Genomic DNA, 15,808 nt, shown 5'->3' on the forward strand with positions numbered 1-15,808 from the left:
TGTCACAGAAATATGGTATTGTCCAAGGACCCCTAACATCTACACTAGAGGATCAACTTAAGAAATTTAGGAATGAATGGAATATACAACTTTGGAAGGCAGAGAGTAGCCAAGTCACTTTTGCTCTTGACGTCCTCTGCTGCTTTCAGGAGCCCTGCCTGAGTTAGGGGTTATCTGGTGTCTGCCCTGTGCACCATGGATGGGGTTCTGTACCCAGTTAGGCAGATTCCTTAAAATGAAATAGTGAATGTTTCAACATAGTCGTATTTTGGAGGTCACTGAAAATTACTTAAAAGAATAAATTAAACATTTGAAGTTAGTCTTTGTTTTAGCTACATTGTGTTACCTGGGGAACTTTTAGATAATCTTTTATTTTTGTTCATTAAATTTGAATATATAATAAATGCAACCTGTTGTTTATTTCTGGCTTTTTAAGATAGAGACCCAAGAAAACAAATGGTAATGTTGTCAGTTTCTCATCACAAAGTCTTCCCAGGTAATAACAAACATGAACACTGACATGTGTATCACATTTAATATAAATAATGGTCTATTTTTAGCCAGTAGTATTGCCGAAGTATTGCCTCCAAATATATCACACACTAGTCATGATGTGCACGTACAAGTTTGTGTGTGTATTAGTGGTGTTTTTTGTGTTGGTATCTTGTTTATTTTCAGTTGTAAAATTTTAGAAGCAGTGATTGTTTACTTCCTGGACACGTGTGGGCAACCACTTGAATTGCCCTGCTCTGTGAGCTCAAAGACTCAATGTGGCAGTGACTACTTAATGACTCTTAGATGAGAGCAATTCAGTGATCCTTTTGGGTTTTGTTTTTGTTTTCCAGAGTTGCTATAATGGACGTCAAAGCAAAAAAAAAATTCACAGGAAAAGGTACAAAGACATCACAAGAGAAAAACAGATTTTATAAAAGCAATGGTAAGATGGCCTTATCAAAATATGCTTCCTCTGTGGCAGTTTGTTTGGCCCTTATCTTTGGAGGGAGGGGCTTGTGGGATGAAGAGGCATGCAGCAAATTGCAGCCTTTATTGGTGGGTTAGAATTAGGATTAAAATAGGAAAAATCTTTGTTGCTGTGTGTTAGTGTGCATGTTCCCTGCGAAACTAACACATTTAAGAATAATTGCCAGGATAATTGGGGGATGCTATCCTCATAAAAGACTCCTCGTGTCAGCTAGTGATACTGTCGCCTCATGTTAGTCACACTAATTCACCACATTTTATTTTAATGTTTGATAAAGTGTGGCTGACTAATATATACTACTGGTAAGCTACATACTTTTATCTTCAAGATTTCTAATTGTGATGTCTTTATTATTCCATCAGGTGTCAGTATTGCAAAATAGAAAAGTCAGAGTCTGTGTAAATGATCGTTCCCTAAGCAATCTTGTGTGTTTTTTTCTTACAGCAGTCTTAGGGCATAGCTGTTGCAGTTTTCATTTCATTTGTTAGGTACTTAATTTGCAAGCTTTGTTGACCAAAGAATATTTTTGTCAAATAACTTTATTATAGGCTTTGAAAATTTTTTTCAAAAATTAGAATTTTTGAAAAATTAACATCTTTAATTTGTCTATATGGTATACCTTCTAAATTTCAAGTGTTTATTCTATTTTTAGATTCTTATAATTTTATTGAGCCTTTAGAAGTTATGCGTAAAGACTTTAATGACATGGAGACATTAAAGTAGAATACAAAGGTATATAAATAATACCTCATTTCTACTCTGTACTTAAAATAAAGAAATACATCAGCCTGACAACAAGTTATCTCTAGAATTATGGATAGTTTTATTATGTATTTCTCTACTTTATAGGTTTTCTGTAATGAACCTATATTATAATTTTATAATCAGAAAGTTTTTTAATTATGTTTTGGTATTTTAAATCCTGGTCTGTTCCATATTTGAGAGTAAGACAAAGTATGTTTCACCAAAGAGGGTGTAATTTTCTGTAACAAATACATCCCAGTGGATAAAAGAGATCTTGGCTCAGGATCATTGAACTAATAATTATTTATTATCGACACTAGATTCTGGTTCTTCAAAGACATTCCCAAGAAAAGTTGTTAAGGAAGATGGACCTAAAGTCACATCTAAGAACTTTCAGAAAAGTTCCACAAAACCAGGGAGAAAAGGTGTGAAGCAGTTCAAGAACAAGCAGCAAGGGGATAAAGTACCAAAGAACAAATTCCAGCAGGCAAACAAATTCAGCAAGAAGAGAAAATTCCAGCCAGACAGCAAAAGCGATGGTAAGCACCGATAGCTTCAGCATGGTTTTTGTGGGATCCTTCCCCTGCCTGAGCAGTTGCCAGAACCACTGTGCATAGGGACCCCAGAAATCTGTTAGAGACCTCGGTTCTTGTTTCTTGACAGGCAGTATTTGGGGTGGGGGCGAAGAGTAAGTGGTATTAAATAAACCACAGGAAGCATCTTCCTTGGTCAGATTGTCCTCCAGTGCTTGGAGTTCCTTATGTCCTAGGCCCTTGCTGAATTACCTAGCCCTAGAGTTAAGCTAAGTTGTAATGGCTTTATACAGAGGAATATCAATAAAACATTCCTTTTTGTGGGCTACCATTCATTCATTCAGTCAGTCATTAAACAAATATTTGAGTTTTCTGTACACTGTGGTTGGAGATGGGAAAAATAACCAATAAGTGTACAAGCCCTGTCTAATCAGCATAGAAGCTGGGCTCAAACAGTTAGCGTGTCCTGCTAAATATCTGCCTTGGCTAAGGATGTCTTGATGAACAAGAGATACATGGTCCCTGCTTTCACAATGCTTAGGCCACTCCAATACGGTCAACCCATGAGATGGCCCAGGTCCAGCAGGCAGTTCCAAGGAAGGTGTAGTATACACATGGCATATTTGACTGTCATTGGTTCAGGACAGCTTGCTAACTGATGGGATGTACTGGCAGGGCTCCTATTTGTCTGTTGAAACAAACTGCTGTTCTCTTTGTCATGATGTTCCAGGGGTCATTTCTAACCCAGAGCTTTGCTGTCTGCTGTACAGCATGCCCCTCTTGAGTATTATCTTCCATTGGTCTCCAGGTAGCATGGGCCATTGTACATACACCTTCTCTGCAGCACCATGGGAATTTCCCTGTCTTTCCTTTTTTTCTCCAGCTTGGCATATCCTAACTGCTCCTTTGCTGCCCACTGAGACACTGCCATACGGCCTTCTCAGTGCAGTTCCCCAGCCCTGACCCCTGCTCTCTACTCTCCCCGGGGCTGTTCACTAGAGGGACAGCAGCCTTAAGAAAGGGAGGCTGGGAGAGGAAGGAAGGGACATTTTCATTGTTTTTCATTAAGCCTGCTGGGTCCTTTTATGCTCCAGCTCCAGTGTCTTCTCTTCATCATGTTTTCTTCCTTTTCCCTCCATCATGACCACACCCCACAGTTTCTCTCTCAGGTTTCCTTTCCTACCTCTTTCCTCCCCTCTCCGATAGCTCCTAAGTCTCCCTTTCTCTACTGGGATTCTTGGCACCTGCATTTTAAACACACACGTTCTCACATCAAGATCCTGAGATCCTGCAGCCTGGTTCCTTCTATGGGGGATATGTTCCTGACATCTCAAAATGGAGCTCTGATTTTATTTTCTCGTATTTTCATACTAGCAACTGAGGGAGCTTGGATACTAGTCATCCCTAAAATTGATATATCTACTGCAGCCTAGCATGGTGTATGTCAAGGGTGCCCAAATGTTTGTGAACCTCTGAATCAGTTACTATCCTCTGTTATACAGTACATGATGGTCTAATATTAATGGTAAATAAGCCCTCTGTTACCTACAACCCTCTATTGCCAGGCCAGGGACAAATAACCAGTAAGGAGAATAAATACGTTGTATATTATATAGCCATTAAAAATTATGGTTTGAGGAATATTTATTTTCATGGAGGAACACTTACAATATAGTTATTAAGTTTAAGGGAAGACAAATTCTGAATTAGAGCCATATAAAACATGCATAGGTAAAAAGACAAGAGGGAAATAAAATGTTAATGGTTATATCTAAGTTTTGGGATTATAGGAGAATTTTGTTTTTGCATTCTCTAAGTTTTTATAATTTGTGTATTTCCTAATCAGAGAAAGGGAGATATTTAGAAGAAACTAATTCTCCAAAGAGTTCTTTGCAGGATACTCATGTTAACAATACACATTTTATTAAGTTGTGTGTTTGGCCTCATCAGGCTTTTCGATTCAATTGGTATGTTATTTATATTTTGAGGACAAAAAATACTAATAGAAAGACACTTGACTTTTATAGAATTACTTTGTAATTTTGATTGTGCATTGTCATGAGTAAGGCAGCAGAGCAGTTGTCTCTGGATTTGAATCCTGACTCTGCCACTTAGTAGCTGTATAACCTTTAACTAGGAGCTTAACTGCTTGGTGCCTTTGTTTCCCCAGTGTGAAGGGAAGGGTAATAATAGTACCTACCTCTTAGCAAATTCCCAGTATTCAGTACAGTATTAAGGATAGTCATCATTCTGTACGTTATCTAGACTTACTCATCCTACAGAGTTACAACTCTGTACCCTTGGCCCAGCGTGTTTCCATTTTCCCCAACTCCCTGCCTCTGGTAACCACTGTTCTATTGCCTGCTTCAGTGTATTTGGCGTTTTTAGATTCTACATGTACGTTAGATTTTACAGTCTTTTTCTTTTCTGTGTCTACCCCGGAACTCATCTTGTAAAAAAATACACACACACACACACACACACACACACACACACAGTACTCACCTTACAATAGAGTTGTAATTAAGTGACTTAATATATAACAGCACTCAGAATAGTGAATTTTTTATTTCATTTTTTTTCCTATTTTATTTATTTATTTATTTATTTTGGTTTTTTGTTGTTGTTTTTCCTATTTTAATTTGGACTAATTTTTGTTTTCCTTAAGAACTGATTATACCTAAAGTCCACTGAACTTAATGTTCTAAAGTAGAATTTTATTTTACTGAAAAAGATGCTTTTACCATCTTTTACCACCCTTTCAGTTTCCTTTTTTCTTTGTAGTCACCCTCTTAAGAATCAATAAATAGCTGTTGAATGAATGAATGGTTAGTGTCAACCAAATTTAAAATGTATAAACTGCTCAGAAAATGCAGTAAAGTATAAGTTTATGGAGAATGATATTTTCCCCCTTCTAGTTTCCCCATTGAGTAGAAATAGATCCTGATCAGTGATTGCCCTCTGTACATGATTTGTATTTGTTTGTGTCGCTCAGAATGTTAAATGTAACTGGTAATAATTTCTATAATGACCAGACTCGGCGACCAAGAAACCCAAATGGGATGATTTCAAAAAAAAGAAGAAAGAATTGAAGCAAAGCAGACAACTCAGTGATAGAACCAACTATGACGTTGTTGTTCGGGCAAAGCAGATTTGGGAGCTGGTGAGAAGGTAACACTACTCGGTGGCATCTTTATTAGTTCCTTTGAGATGATGAAGGAGTAAGAGTATCCCTTGTAAATAGTGAGATGCCCTAAAACAGATGACATACACTTGGGTTATTTAGGGAGCACTCCTAACACTCCAGTAGAGGCATGAGTATTTGGATGTCTGCTTGTTGTAGAAATGTGGGGATCACTAGGATGGTGTCAGATAGGTTTATGAAAATGTATGAGAGTTAAATTGGATTCGACATCCTTCCTGAAAGACTTCTGAGACAACGAAAGACAATTTTTTATCAGCTAGGTTTTGAGATACTTAAGTATTTGGTATCTTGCACTTGTTTTATTATTTTCTTTACTTTTGAAGTTCTGCCTGTGAAGATTTAGATTGATGCATGAAATTATACCTTGTGAGATGAGTTTCTGCCTTTGAGAAAATTACTTCTCTCTGGCTGCTCTGGAATAATAATTTTAACGTCAGAAGATTTGCTGCTTTCAAAGAGAAAATCACGCTTAACTGGGTGAACATACACTGAAACGGTTTTTAGTTTCTTGTGTTTAAAATTAAAATAATGTCTTTGCTTAAGCTATGTTTCCTCCCTCTTTTATTCTCTTTTATAGAAAAGATTGTGACAAAGAAAAAAGAGTGAAGTTGATGAGTGATTTGCAGAAGTTGATTCAAGGAAAAATTAAAACTGTAAGTAGGGCATACTTACAGTTGCAGTTTTAACTCTTGAAATTGACTTACCTCAGTAAAGGGTAGCTGACCATTTATGACAAGTGAAATTGTTGTTTTAAATGTATTTAGCCAACATTTTCAAATACTGACTAAGTAAAAAGTTTAATAATGAGAGAACTTATTTCTGGAAAATTATAAAAAGACTGTCCAAGTATTTGGCTGTGTTATTTTAAAATAATTTACTAAAATCGGTGTTCTTTAAAGCTATCTTGAAGAATTCATTAGTTCAGTAGTATGTGGTAGAATGTCTTGCTCTGAACTTCATATACTTTTGTATGTTCTAAATTGCTGGCTTTTTTTGTGTGTGTGATGCAAAATGATTACGTCATTCTTTTCTTCCATGCTTTTACACACATGCAAAGATCCTTAAAATGTTATAGATTTGGGAGTTCTAAAGTAATTTTCATTGTTGCTGTTTAGTCCTGTTTTATAATAAACTTCTGTTGGCTTGTATATTTGGATAAATACTTAGTGACTATCTAGTCTGTTAAGACAACAGATTCAGTAGCTTTGGGGACTCTGGAGGGGCAGCATTTGCCAAACCACGTACATATGTCCAACAGGCTACATTGTAGTTCGAAGAAATGTCTTGAAATAGCAAGTTCCCAGCAGCTACTTTCTTATAAATCCAGCCAGATCTTTCTAAAATAGAACTGTTCCTCTGCTCTAGTAGTGCGTTCTCCTTTATTTATAAATATTTTACACTCAGGATCCTTTACCAATTACCCTTAGGTTACTAGTACATGCCCATGGATGTGGGAGTTAGTCTGGTATTTAAATCTGGTGTTAAAGTCACTCTGATGCTTAATATATCTGTGCCTTTAGATAATGGCAACCTGTTATTTACTGTGTGTAGAAGTTGTGCTAACCAATGCATATATTGCCTCCTTTACCTTAAAGTCATCACTGTTAGACATTTCATACATCTAGCACTCAGATGAGTTAACTTTCAATCCAGGGTCACAGGAACAGAAAGTTCCTTAACTTCTCATAAACTTACTTTTTTTGCCTGCAAAGTGAGAATAACAACAGCCCACTCTTAAGATTGCTTTGAGGCCTAAATGAGAAAAATATATTTAAAGCATGTATATTGATTATATAGTAAGTAATCAATATATGCACAAAACAGCCTTATTTTTAAAATTTATTTATTTATTTTAGTTTTAATCATAAATGTTTATGTAAGTATCCCTTAAGGAAATTCTTCTGTGACTTTGATGGGTCTGATTTGTTAGAATTAAAAAATGTTAAAGACAGACTAAGCAACAAATAATGAGCACTATTAAAGTAAACTGGTACTGTAGCATAGTAAATAATTTTTCATGACTGATTGTTTGTGGTTATTGCTATGGAAAACTGATCAGCAGTCCTTCATTGAGGACCTAGTTCATCCAGTAGTTGTGAGGGGGAGATGGGTGAAGGAATCAGATTTGAACTACAACATATTTCTAGGAATATAATGAAAATGTGAGAAATGGAGAGATTAACTTATAATTGCCAATGTATGTGTTTACTTGTGTAGCAAGACTTTTTTAGATCTATACCTTTGGTTGCCAAAGCCAAACATTCTTAGATTTAAGAAATTATAGAATAATAGAATTTTTGAATTGGAAAATTCTCCTTGTAGGGAAAGCAACTTTCAGAGAAATGAGAAATATAATGTGTATAACCTAGACAGGTTTGTTTTGATATTTGGTTTTAATTAATAATGATAGGAATCTTGCAAAATGGTTAAATCTGTCCCTGTCTCAGTGCCGTATCATAGGCGGCAGAACCAAAGAATGCAATTTTGTACAATTAAAACAAGTATTTCTACTCCCCAGTAGCCTAGATTTAATTTTATCCATGAAGATCCTACCTTTTCTCTAACCAGGAATTCTGAAAGAGGTAACAATAAAACAGAAGTAATATGATAGAAACATAAATCTCAGAGAGACCCAAACTGTCTTCCCTACAGATTGCGTTTGCACATGATTCAACGCGTGTGATCCAGTGTTACATTCAGTATGGCAATGAAGAGCAAAGAAAGCAGGCTTTTGAAGAACTGCAAGGTATTTCTTATGTTTTGGAGATGAATTGTAATCATTTGTAATGAGTGACTTGTTTTCTCTTGAAATACCCAAGACTGTCCTGGGAAATAATTCTGTTGTGGGAAAGTAATGTGTCCTCTGTAGGACCTTTTTTATTTTATTATTTGTTCTTTGCCTGGGACAAACAGAGAGCTAGTTGTTTATATTCCTAGGATTATGCATTTATTTAGTTCCTTCCTTTGTTTCTAAGGAGTCATTGTAATGTATTTTGTTTTTCAGATGATTTGGTCGAATTAAGTAAAGCTAAGTATTCCAGAAATATTGTTAAGAAATTTCTCATGTATGGGTGAGTTGTTTTATTTTTAAAATATATTTTTATTAGTTTTTTAAAAGTGTGGATACTGATTGTGTGCACATGTTACTTAAATGTCTGTGGCCATAATAGTGGCCCTCAACAGATGCTTGTAAAGTTTCCAGGGAGCGTGGTCTTAAGAACAGTTCTTGAAGTTAATGTAAATTGATGGTACTTCCTTCACCATTTTTAGGGGAGTATATCTTGAAGCCCTGGAAGAAAAGTAGGATAATCACCTTGTAATTTGTTACCAGTATTTAGAGGGGAGAGGTTTGGAAGGGGCAGGTGAGTAAATACAGTAGCAGAGGCAGTGGGACAGGAAATGTAAAGATGGGAGGATTTCCTGAATTAGGTGGGATTGATACTTGTCTTGATTTCTCTTTTTGAGTGTAATAAGGTGCCAAAATATGCCAATCAACAACAAAAAAGTACAGTTGACAGAATTTTCAAAAACTATTTCTGACTATAATTATCAGCAGCTTGATTTTAGGATGTAATATAAATGCTTGTGACTGAGTCCTGTTTTAAAAGAGCATCCTTCGAATATGTTTTATTCATTTCCATGCATCGCTGGCCTTTACCTGGCCCTTTCCTTCTGTCCTCCCTTTTCCAAGCGGAACGGTTGGATGGGAACTACATTTGTTGAGCACTTGTTATGAGCTGGTCACAGTTCTCAGTACATCTTAACCCATTTAATCCTCATGTCAGCCTTATTCTTTCTCTTTCATGAATGAAGAAGCTGAGGCACAGAGGGGTTAAATAACTCGTTCAGGGTCTCGCAGCTGGTAAGCAGAGCCAGGTTTCAGCTCCTGGGTGACTTAGAAAGCTTGAGGCAGAAATGCAAAACAGTTTGATTTCCTTAGAAGCATTTCTCCGTGGTACACACCCACCCCCGCGTGATGAGTTGGTCTCAGGAGTTCTGTTGGTGTCAAGGTATGTTTTGTTGTCACCCAGCTTTCTCCTGTGTCACTTATCTTTTCCCTTTACCACATTGGGTTTAGGAGCAAACCACAGATTGCAGAGATAATCAGAAGTTTTAAAGGCCACGTGAGGAAGATGCTCCGACACGCGGAGGCCTCGGCCATTGTGGAGTATGCGTACAATGACAAGGCCATTTTGGAGCAGAGGAACATGTTGACAGAGGAGCTCTATGGGAACACATTTCAGCTCTACAAGGTAGCATTTCAAGGCATTTTTTTCTAGTGTTTTTACTTTTTCTATTACTTTATGATGCCCTGTTTTCAGAATGTGTTTTCAATTTGGCTGGTCATTTAAGAGACCATCTTAAAGTACCTTTTTCTTATGGATTATTTTGTCTCTGGTGATTATACTTTCTCTCTCACCCAGAGCACTACTTTTAAATCCCCTTTAAATTGAACTGCGTTTGTTCCTTCCTCCCAAGTGCTGTGTGTAATGCTTCAGTACTTCCGTTTCTGCAGTCAGATAGACCGAGGAAGAAGACGTAACAGTTAATGTAGCTGTGTGGCCACCCGACCAGCTCTGGCAGAAGTGCATCAGGCTCCCTGTTGTTGCCTTTTCCTGTGTTTCTTCATGTGTGTGGATTACCCTTCTCCAGCTTGTATGTAGAGAGGAAGGGGAGTAGAGAGACCCAACCTTGGATATATTCAGAGACTGAATCTGGAAAAGGCCAGTAATAAGACTAGGATATTTAAAGGATCTATTTCAGACCTTGGGATATAAATGCCCACACTTATCTCCAGGGATATGGATTAATTCCTGGGTTGAATTTAGTGCTTTGTTTCTTTTATAACAGTCACTACAGGAATATGCAGGTAAGTACAAAATACATGGTAAGGATTTGCAAACTGACAGCTTGATCTTGTAGTTAAGTATGTGCTAGGTGCTTGACAAGTACCTTTTGGCTGGTTGAGTTGGTTGGCCGGTTAGCCTGGCTCTTTATGTGCATTGGTGGCCATATACATTGAGAATCAGATAATCAGGAATTACTCCATGAGTGTATCTAAAGCAGGGCTTTTGTTATATGAATATGGGAAGTCTAAAACTTAATTTAAGTTTATTTAAAATGATGGTGATTGGTTTTCTTTGTTACGAAGCTGAAGAAACGTCATTAAATTTAGAAGGGTTTGATTTTTCTTGTGTTGCAGTCAGCAGATCACCCAACTCTGGAGAAAGTATTACAGGTACAGCCAGAGAAACTAGAGCTTATCATGGATGAAATGAAACAGATTTTAACTCCAATGGCCCAAAAGTAAGAAAGCTGGTTTTTGTTTTTTCTTAACAAATAGCGTTTAAAGGAGGAAAGTTTTGTATGACCCTTGCATAGAAGGGCGGATAGTTTTCCATATATAATCTGTTACTTCATTTGGATTGTAAGACTTAGAAATTGGGCATGTGAACTTCTTGGCACTTGGTCCATGGTGGAGGGGTTAAGGTGTACCCTCAGACCAGATGGGCTGGGTGTGAATCCTAGTGCCCCCTCCATCACCCCTCCATCACTAACTGTGACGTTGGGCAGTTTAACCTCTCTGTGCCTCAGTTTCCATATCTATAAAATTGGGATATAATAGTACATATATCATAGAGTTTTTTTGAAGATTAAATACATTGATATTTCCAAAACACTCAGAACAGTGCTTTGCCCATAAAGGCAACCTGTTTTTGCCAACTACTCAGACACTCACTGTGAACTGAAATCTTTGGTGCCTGGTCATCAGCCTCCACTATACACCTGAATTCACCAAGTGTCACACTGGGAAGCTTGGGTCGAGTAGGTGTTACAGTTTCTGATACTGTTTTGATCTACTTGAGTTTAACTTTGCTAAAATTATTTTATGAAACTGATGCATTATGAAGAATGCTTGACAGAGAGAAAATAGCTATAAAAAGTAAGTCCACATATAGATTTCTAATTGTATGTCCATTCTTGTGTAAAAAATATAAATGTCCTTATTTAAGAGAGTGTATTTTGAATCATTTCATCTTTGCTGATTAAGTACTAGAAATCTGTACCCTGGTTTTGGTCATAGATGGCAAGCATTAAAATATTTTTATAGTCTAAAAGTTTTGGGTTTTTTTAATCCTAATATTGCTGAAAGATACACTCTGTCTTTTGATAAATAACACTTGTTAAAACCATTTAACTTTCTTTGATTATTTTAGGACAACTGAGGTTACCTGTATCTGCATTACTGTAGTGCCAGATCTGACATATACTCTTTTCCCTTTTTTCTGTTTTCAGAGAAGCTGTGATTAAGCACTCATTGGTGCATAAAGTATTCTTGGACTTTTTTACCTACGCACCCCCAAAGCTAAGATCAGTAAGTTCTTGATTTTAGTTTTTAAACCAAAACACAAAAGAGCCATGTTAATATGTAAAACACTGCTTTGATATACATTATCTTTTGGAAATTTTAAAGATTTATTTAGAGAAGATAATGCACTAAACTTTCTTTGAGCAAGTCTACTAATTGTGTTTAGATTTCTACAAGAAGACAATAGAATTGACTGGTTTTATCAACTCCATTGAATTTTTATATTTTAATTATAATCCAGAGTATCCTCTAGCTAACCTAATTTAAAAATTAACAAATAGAGGGATATTCAGCATTCAGGTAGTTTTAAATTCACCTGTGCCAATACAACAACAAAAATTATGTTGGTGTTCAAAGGTTAGAGGAGGACACTTATGTAAAAAGTAGATGGACCATGAAAAATTGGACCTTCTATGATAGAGGGAAAAGGAACAGAGACTGAAGGCAAATTGCAGTGCCCTTTAAGTCAATGATGGGAACACAAATGAGAATTCATCGTTTAGTCCTAAACTTTGCCTCATCATGCAGTGAACTCATTGTCCATTTGTCCTAATTCATATAATAAGGCATAACTAAAGTAATGATACTGACTTCTTAACAAATATACCAGACTAAGCATTCATAAAAACTTTGACCTGCTCAAAATTGACATACAAAATAATTTTCCACCAACCTAAACTTGTGGCTCAGTGACTGTAGCAGCTGCTGCTTCTCTTTTGGGTAATTCTCTCCCTTTCCTGCCGAGCAGTGTCTCACAGTTCTAGATGTACTGAGGTGGGACTACATTTTCAGAACTGAAAAAAATTATCACTTGAATACATTCAGTGGTGGAAAATCTTTCTTTTTAGTGTTAAATGTGTTTTAGTAATAGCAAAAAAAAAAATTGTTGGGAACCTAGTGTCAGTATAAAGTAATGAGGCAAATCTTTTCTGGCCCTGGGGGCATTTTCAAAAAGAGAAACTAAAAAAAAACCTTTGGGGATAGTGGAAGCATAATTGGAATATGTGTATAACTCCCTGACTGGATAGCTTTGAAGAGAATCATGAGTTTAGGTACGTAAGTTAAAAGCCATGTCACTGAGATTCATCCTGGGTAAGGGTTGTAGGACAGTTAAAGGTGAAATTGCTTGTTCCTTATTGATAAAAATAAGCACCTACCTTCCTCTCCTGGCAGGAGACCTGTACTTATTTGTTTAATATAAATTTTTTTTTAAGTGGGAATGGACTAAAATGGGGCCCTGCAGTTGTTTACTGGAACTCACATCTGTATGCTGGACTTCTAAAATATAATTTAGAAATTATATGCATTGACAATGAAGAATAAAGATTAAAAATAAGCTAAACTACCTTGTAAGAAATTAACAATTGAGTTTTTATTAAAGGGTCATTGATAGTGTGGACCTATTCTAATATAGAGATTAATTTTATTAGGAAACTGTTATTTAGTATTTCTAGGGTTAATTGTCACTGTGATTTATGGAAGTAATCTGGTGATAAACTAAAAAGGAGATACTTTTTCAGCCAAATTAATGTTTTGGTTCTCATTATATGCATGTCTCTTTTAGGAAATAGCATTTTATTTATGTGGCTTTTCTGTTGCCTTCTTACCGTAGCCACCTCCTAGCCTCCTTTTTCTTGAAAAATCATTTAGAATATACTATAGATGTATATTCTTCTTTGAATAGACATTGAATTTTAATATAAATATATTTTATAAAATAGACAGGTATTTTAATAGAAATTGCTTGCCAGCAGTATTTGCTACTCTTGATGGAAAAGAATGTTCTTAGAAAGATGTGTGTCTCTGTGCTTGGCTACAAGATGAAAAGTTAAATTGTTTGCTACTTTTATTCTTTGTGCTTAACTGCTCCCCAGTAGATAGATTTTTTTAAAGGCAGAGAGAAAGAATAAACCAAAGCCCTGATGGCATTTGTTCCCCAGGAAATGATTGAAGCCATCCGTGAAGCAGTGGTATACCTGGCGCACACACATGATGGTGCCAGAGTGGCCATGCACTGCCTGTGGCATGGCACGCCCAAGGTAAGTGTGCGGGGCTTGACTTGCTGTCCTTATACTTGCTGTCGTCCTTGGTCTTAACCCTGTTGTGCATAAACAGCTTATCTTTGCAAAGTTGTGCCTCAGGGCCTCATAGGAAGTGCTCTTCTTTGGGCCTAGTGTTTCTTCTCTGCTGGAGTTTTCAAAAAGTATGAAAAACTTGAGTTGTCATTTTTTGGGAAGGGACCTGTCAAGCAAATAACTACAATATTTATGTTAGGCTCCCACTTACAGAAGCTTTGGTACCTGTCAGTCTCTGATTCCTCATTTAATGATCTTAATGGGGAAGATAGTGAACAGTTACACATTTGCTTATACGTGTGTTAAGTACTTTGAGGGAAAAGGTGAAAGTCCATATTAATTACAGAAGTTTAACAGAACTGATTCCCATATCTTTGAACAGTATAATTCTGCCTTTAAAAGACAGTTATATTTTGTCCACTTTTTAAATTAATACAAATTTAATTTCTATTCAACAAATATGCATTGAATGCCGTAGACTGTGTTTGAAGACAATTCAGGCATTGGAAGAGGGATCTCTCAGTTCTCACTATAAAAGGAGACCATTTCACTTGGTTTGCCTTGTGACTGATAATTTATCGTTTGGTATTTATGTCTGAATGGATAGCACATACAAGTCTTAAGATTCTAATAGCTCTGAAAAGGCTAATATATTGCAGTTTTTTTGTTCTGGCTGTAAAACTATTTTCACTAATGAAAAGTATGCCACTCCAATGACAGTTTAATATTACATAAAAATTTTGCATATGAAATACTTTTAATCTATAATTAAAAGTTGGGACAATTTTTCTTTTTTAAGGACAGGAAAGTGATTGTGAAAACAATGAAGACTTATGTTGAAAAGGTGGCTAATGTAAGTATAATATTTCTTTTAATTCTTTTTAATGAAATTATGTTTATTATGGAAAATTTGAAAAATTCAGAAAATTATCAAGGAAGTTATTCATTGTTTTATTACATTCTTTTCCTATGCATATGCATGCATTTTATATATTAAATTTATGCAAATGAGATTTCTCCTTTATTCATTTAACATTATATAGTGACACTTTTCCATTTTTATTAGATATTTTTCGAAGACCTGATATTTACTACCTTACTTAATGAATTTGTTAGGTCATATTAAACATGGAAATTACTGCCTAGAATAAATTCTAGTCAAGCCTTAGAGTTCTTTGGAATCCTTTGGAGATGCTCTAACAGCTTTCCTGGTGAAATTAGAGAATGCAGAAAATTTTTCTGAGGCATTAATGACCTCAAAAAATAGTATTTCTTTGTATTTAAATACTAAGTAGTTTTCCATAGTATTTCTAGAATGCTGGGTGAGGCAAAAGTAATTTTGCAGTTGTTCATAAGGAAAAGAAACTCTTGTTTTGTGTACTCACAACTGTAAACTTACTTTTGCCCACCTGGTATGTGTAGCAGCAAATACTATAAAATTTTTTGAGTTATTTTATATGTTAATGTTTTATAGCTTCTCATTTACTGGAGAACTAAAATTAGTGATATCAACAACTTTTTCCTATGAAAAATCTAATGAGAACTACTAGCATCTGGTGAATACTTAGTACAGTAAATATGAATTCGAGCACATACGCTGCTGTGTGATTGTATACATGCCTGTCTTCTGTAGGGTTGGAGACCAGGGAGAGAGTGTAAGACCACTTAAAAGGTAGCTAACCTTTCTGTAACAAAATGAAATAAGATTCTCTAGTGAGCCATTTCCAGAGTATGAGAATATGATTCATTATTCACCATGAAATAAGTCGTTTTGTATAACATTTTAATTTGAATATTTTAAATTAGAAATGAATAAAAATAGGATGTTAATAGAAAGTTCTAAAAGGTATTCATAGTAAAAGACATTTTAAGTAATAAAATTAGATTGTTTTAACTTTA

The 15,808-nt window shown here is 35.8% G+C and overlaps 1 protein-coding gene across 1 annotated transcript in view; it reads left to right on the forward strand.

Moving 5' to 3' along the window:
* The first annotated feature begins 855 nt into the window (after positions 1 to 855).
* PUM3 (pumilio RNA binding family member 3) overlaps positions 856 to 15,808 on the forward strand; it is a 31,750-nt gene continuing 16,797 nt past the window's right edge. Inside the window, exons 1-11 of the mRNA XM_016214299.2 lie at positions 856 to 937; positions 2,047 to 2,265; positions 5,295 to 5,430; positions 6,042 to 6,117; positions 8,117 to 8,210; positions 8,469 to 8,535; positions 9,543 to 9,717; positions 10,668 to 10,771; positions 11,762 to 11,840; positions 13,775 to 13,873; positions 14,709 to 14,762. Coding sequence (XP_016069785.2) covers positions 856 to 937; positions 2,047 to 2,265; positions 5,295 to 5,430; positions 6,042 to 6,117; positions 8,117 to 8,210; positions 8,469 to 8,535; positions 9,543 to 9,717; positions 10,668 to 10,771; positions 11,762 to 11,840; positions 13,775 to 13,873; positions 14,709 to 14,762 — 1,185 coding nt within the window. The remainder of the gene's footprint in view (positions 938 to 2,046; positions 2,266 to 5,294; positions 5,431 to 6,041; positions 6,118 to 8,116; positions 8,211 to 8,468; positions 8,536 to 9,542; positions 9,718 to 10,667; positions 10,772 to 11,761; positions 11,841 to 13,774; positions 13,874 to 14,708; positions 14,763 to 15,808) is intronic.

This window comes from Miniopterus natalensis, chromosome 12, assembly GCF_054644295.1.
Source record: "Miniopterus natalensis isolate mMinNat1 chromosome 12, mMinNat1.hap1, whole genome shotgun sequence".
In the NCBI taxonomy this organism is placed as follows: Eukaryota; Metazoa; Chordata; class Mammalia; order Chiroptera; family Miniopteridae; genus Miniopterus; species Miniopterus natalensis.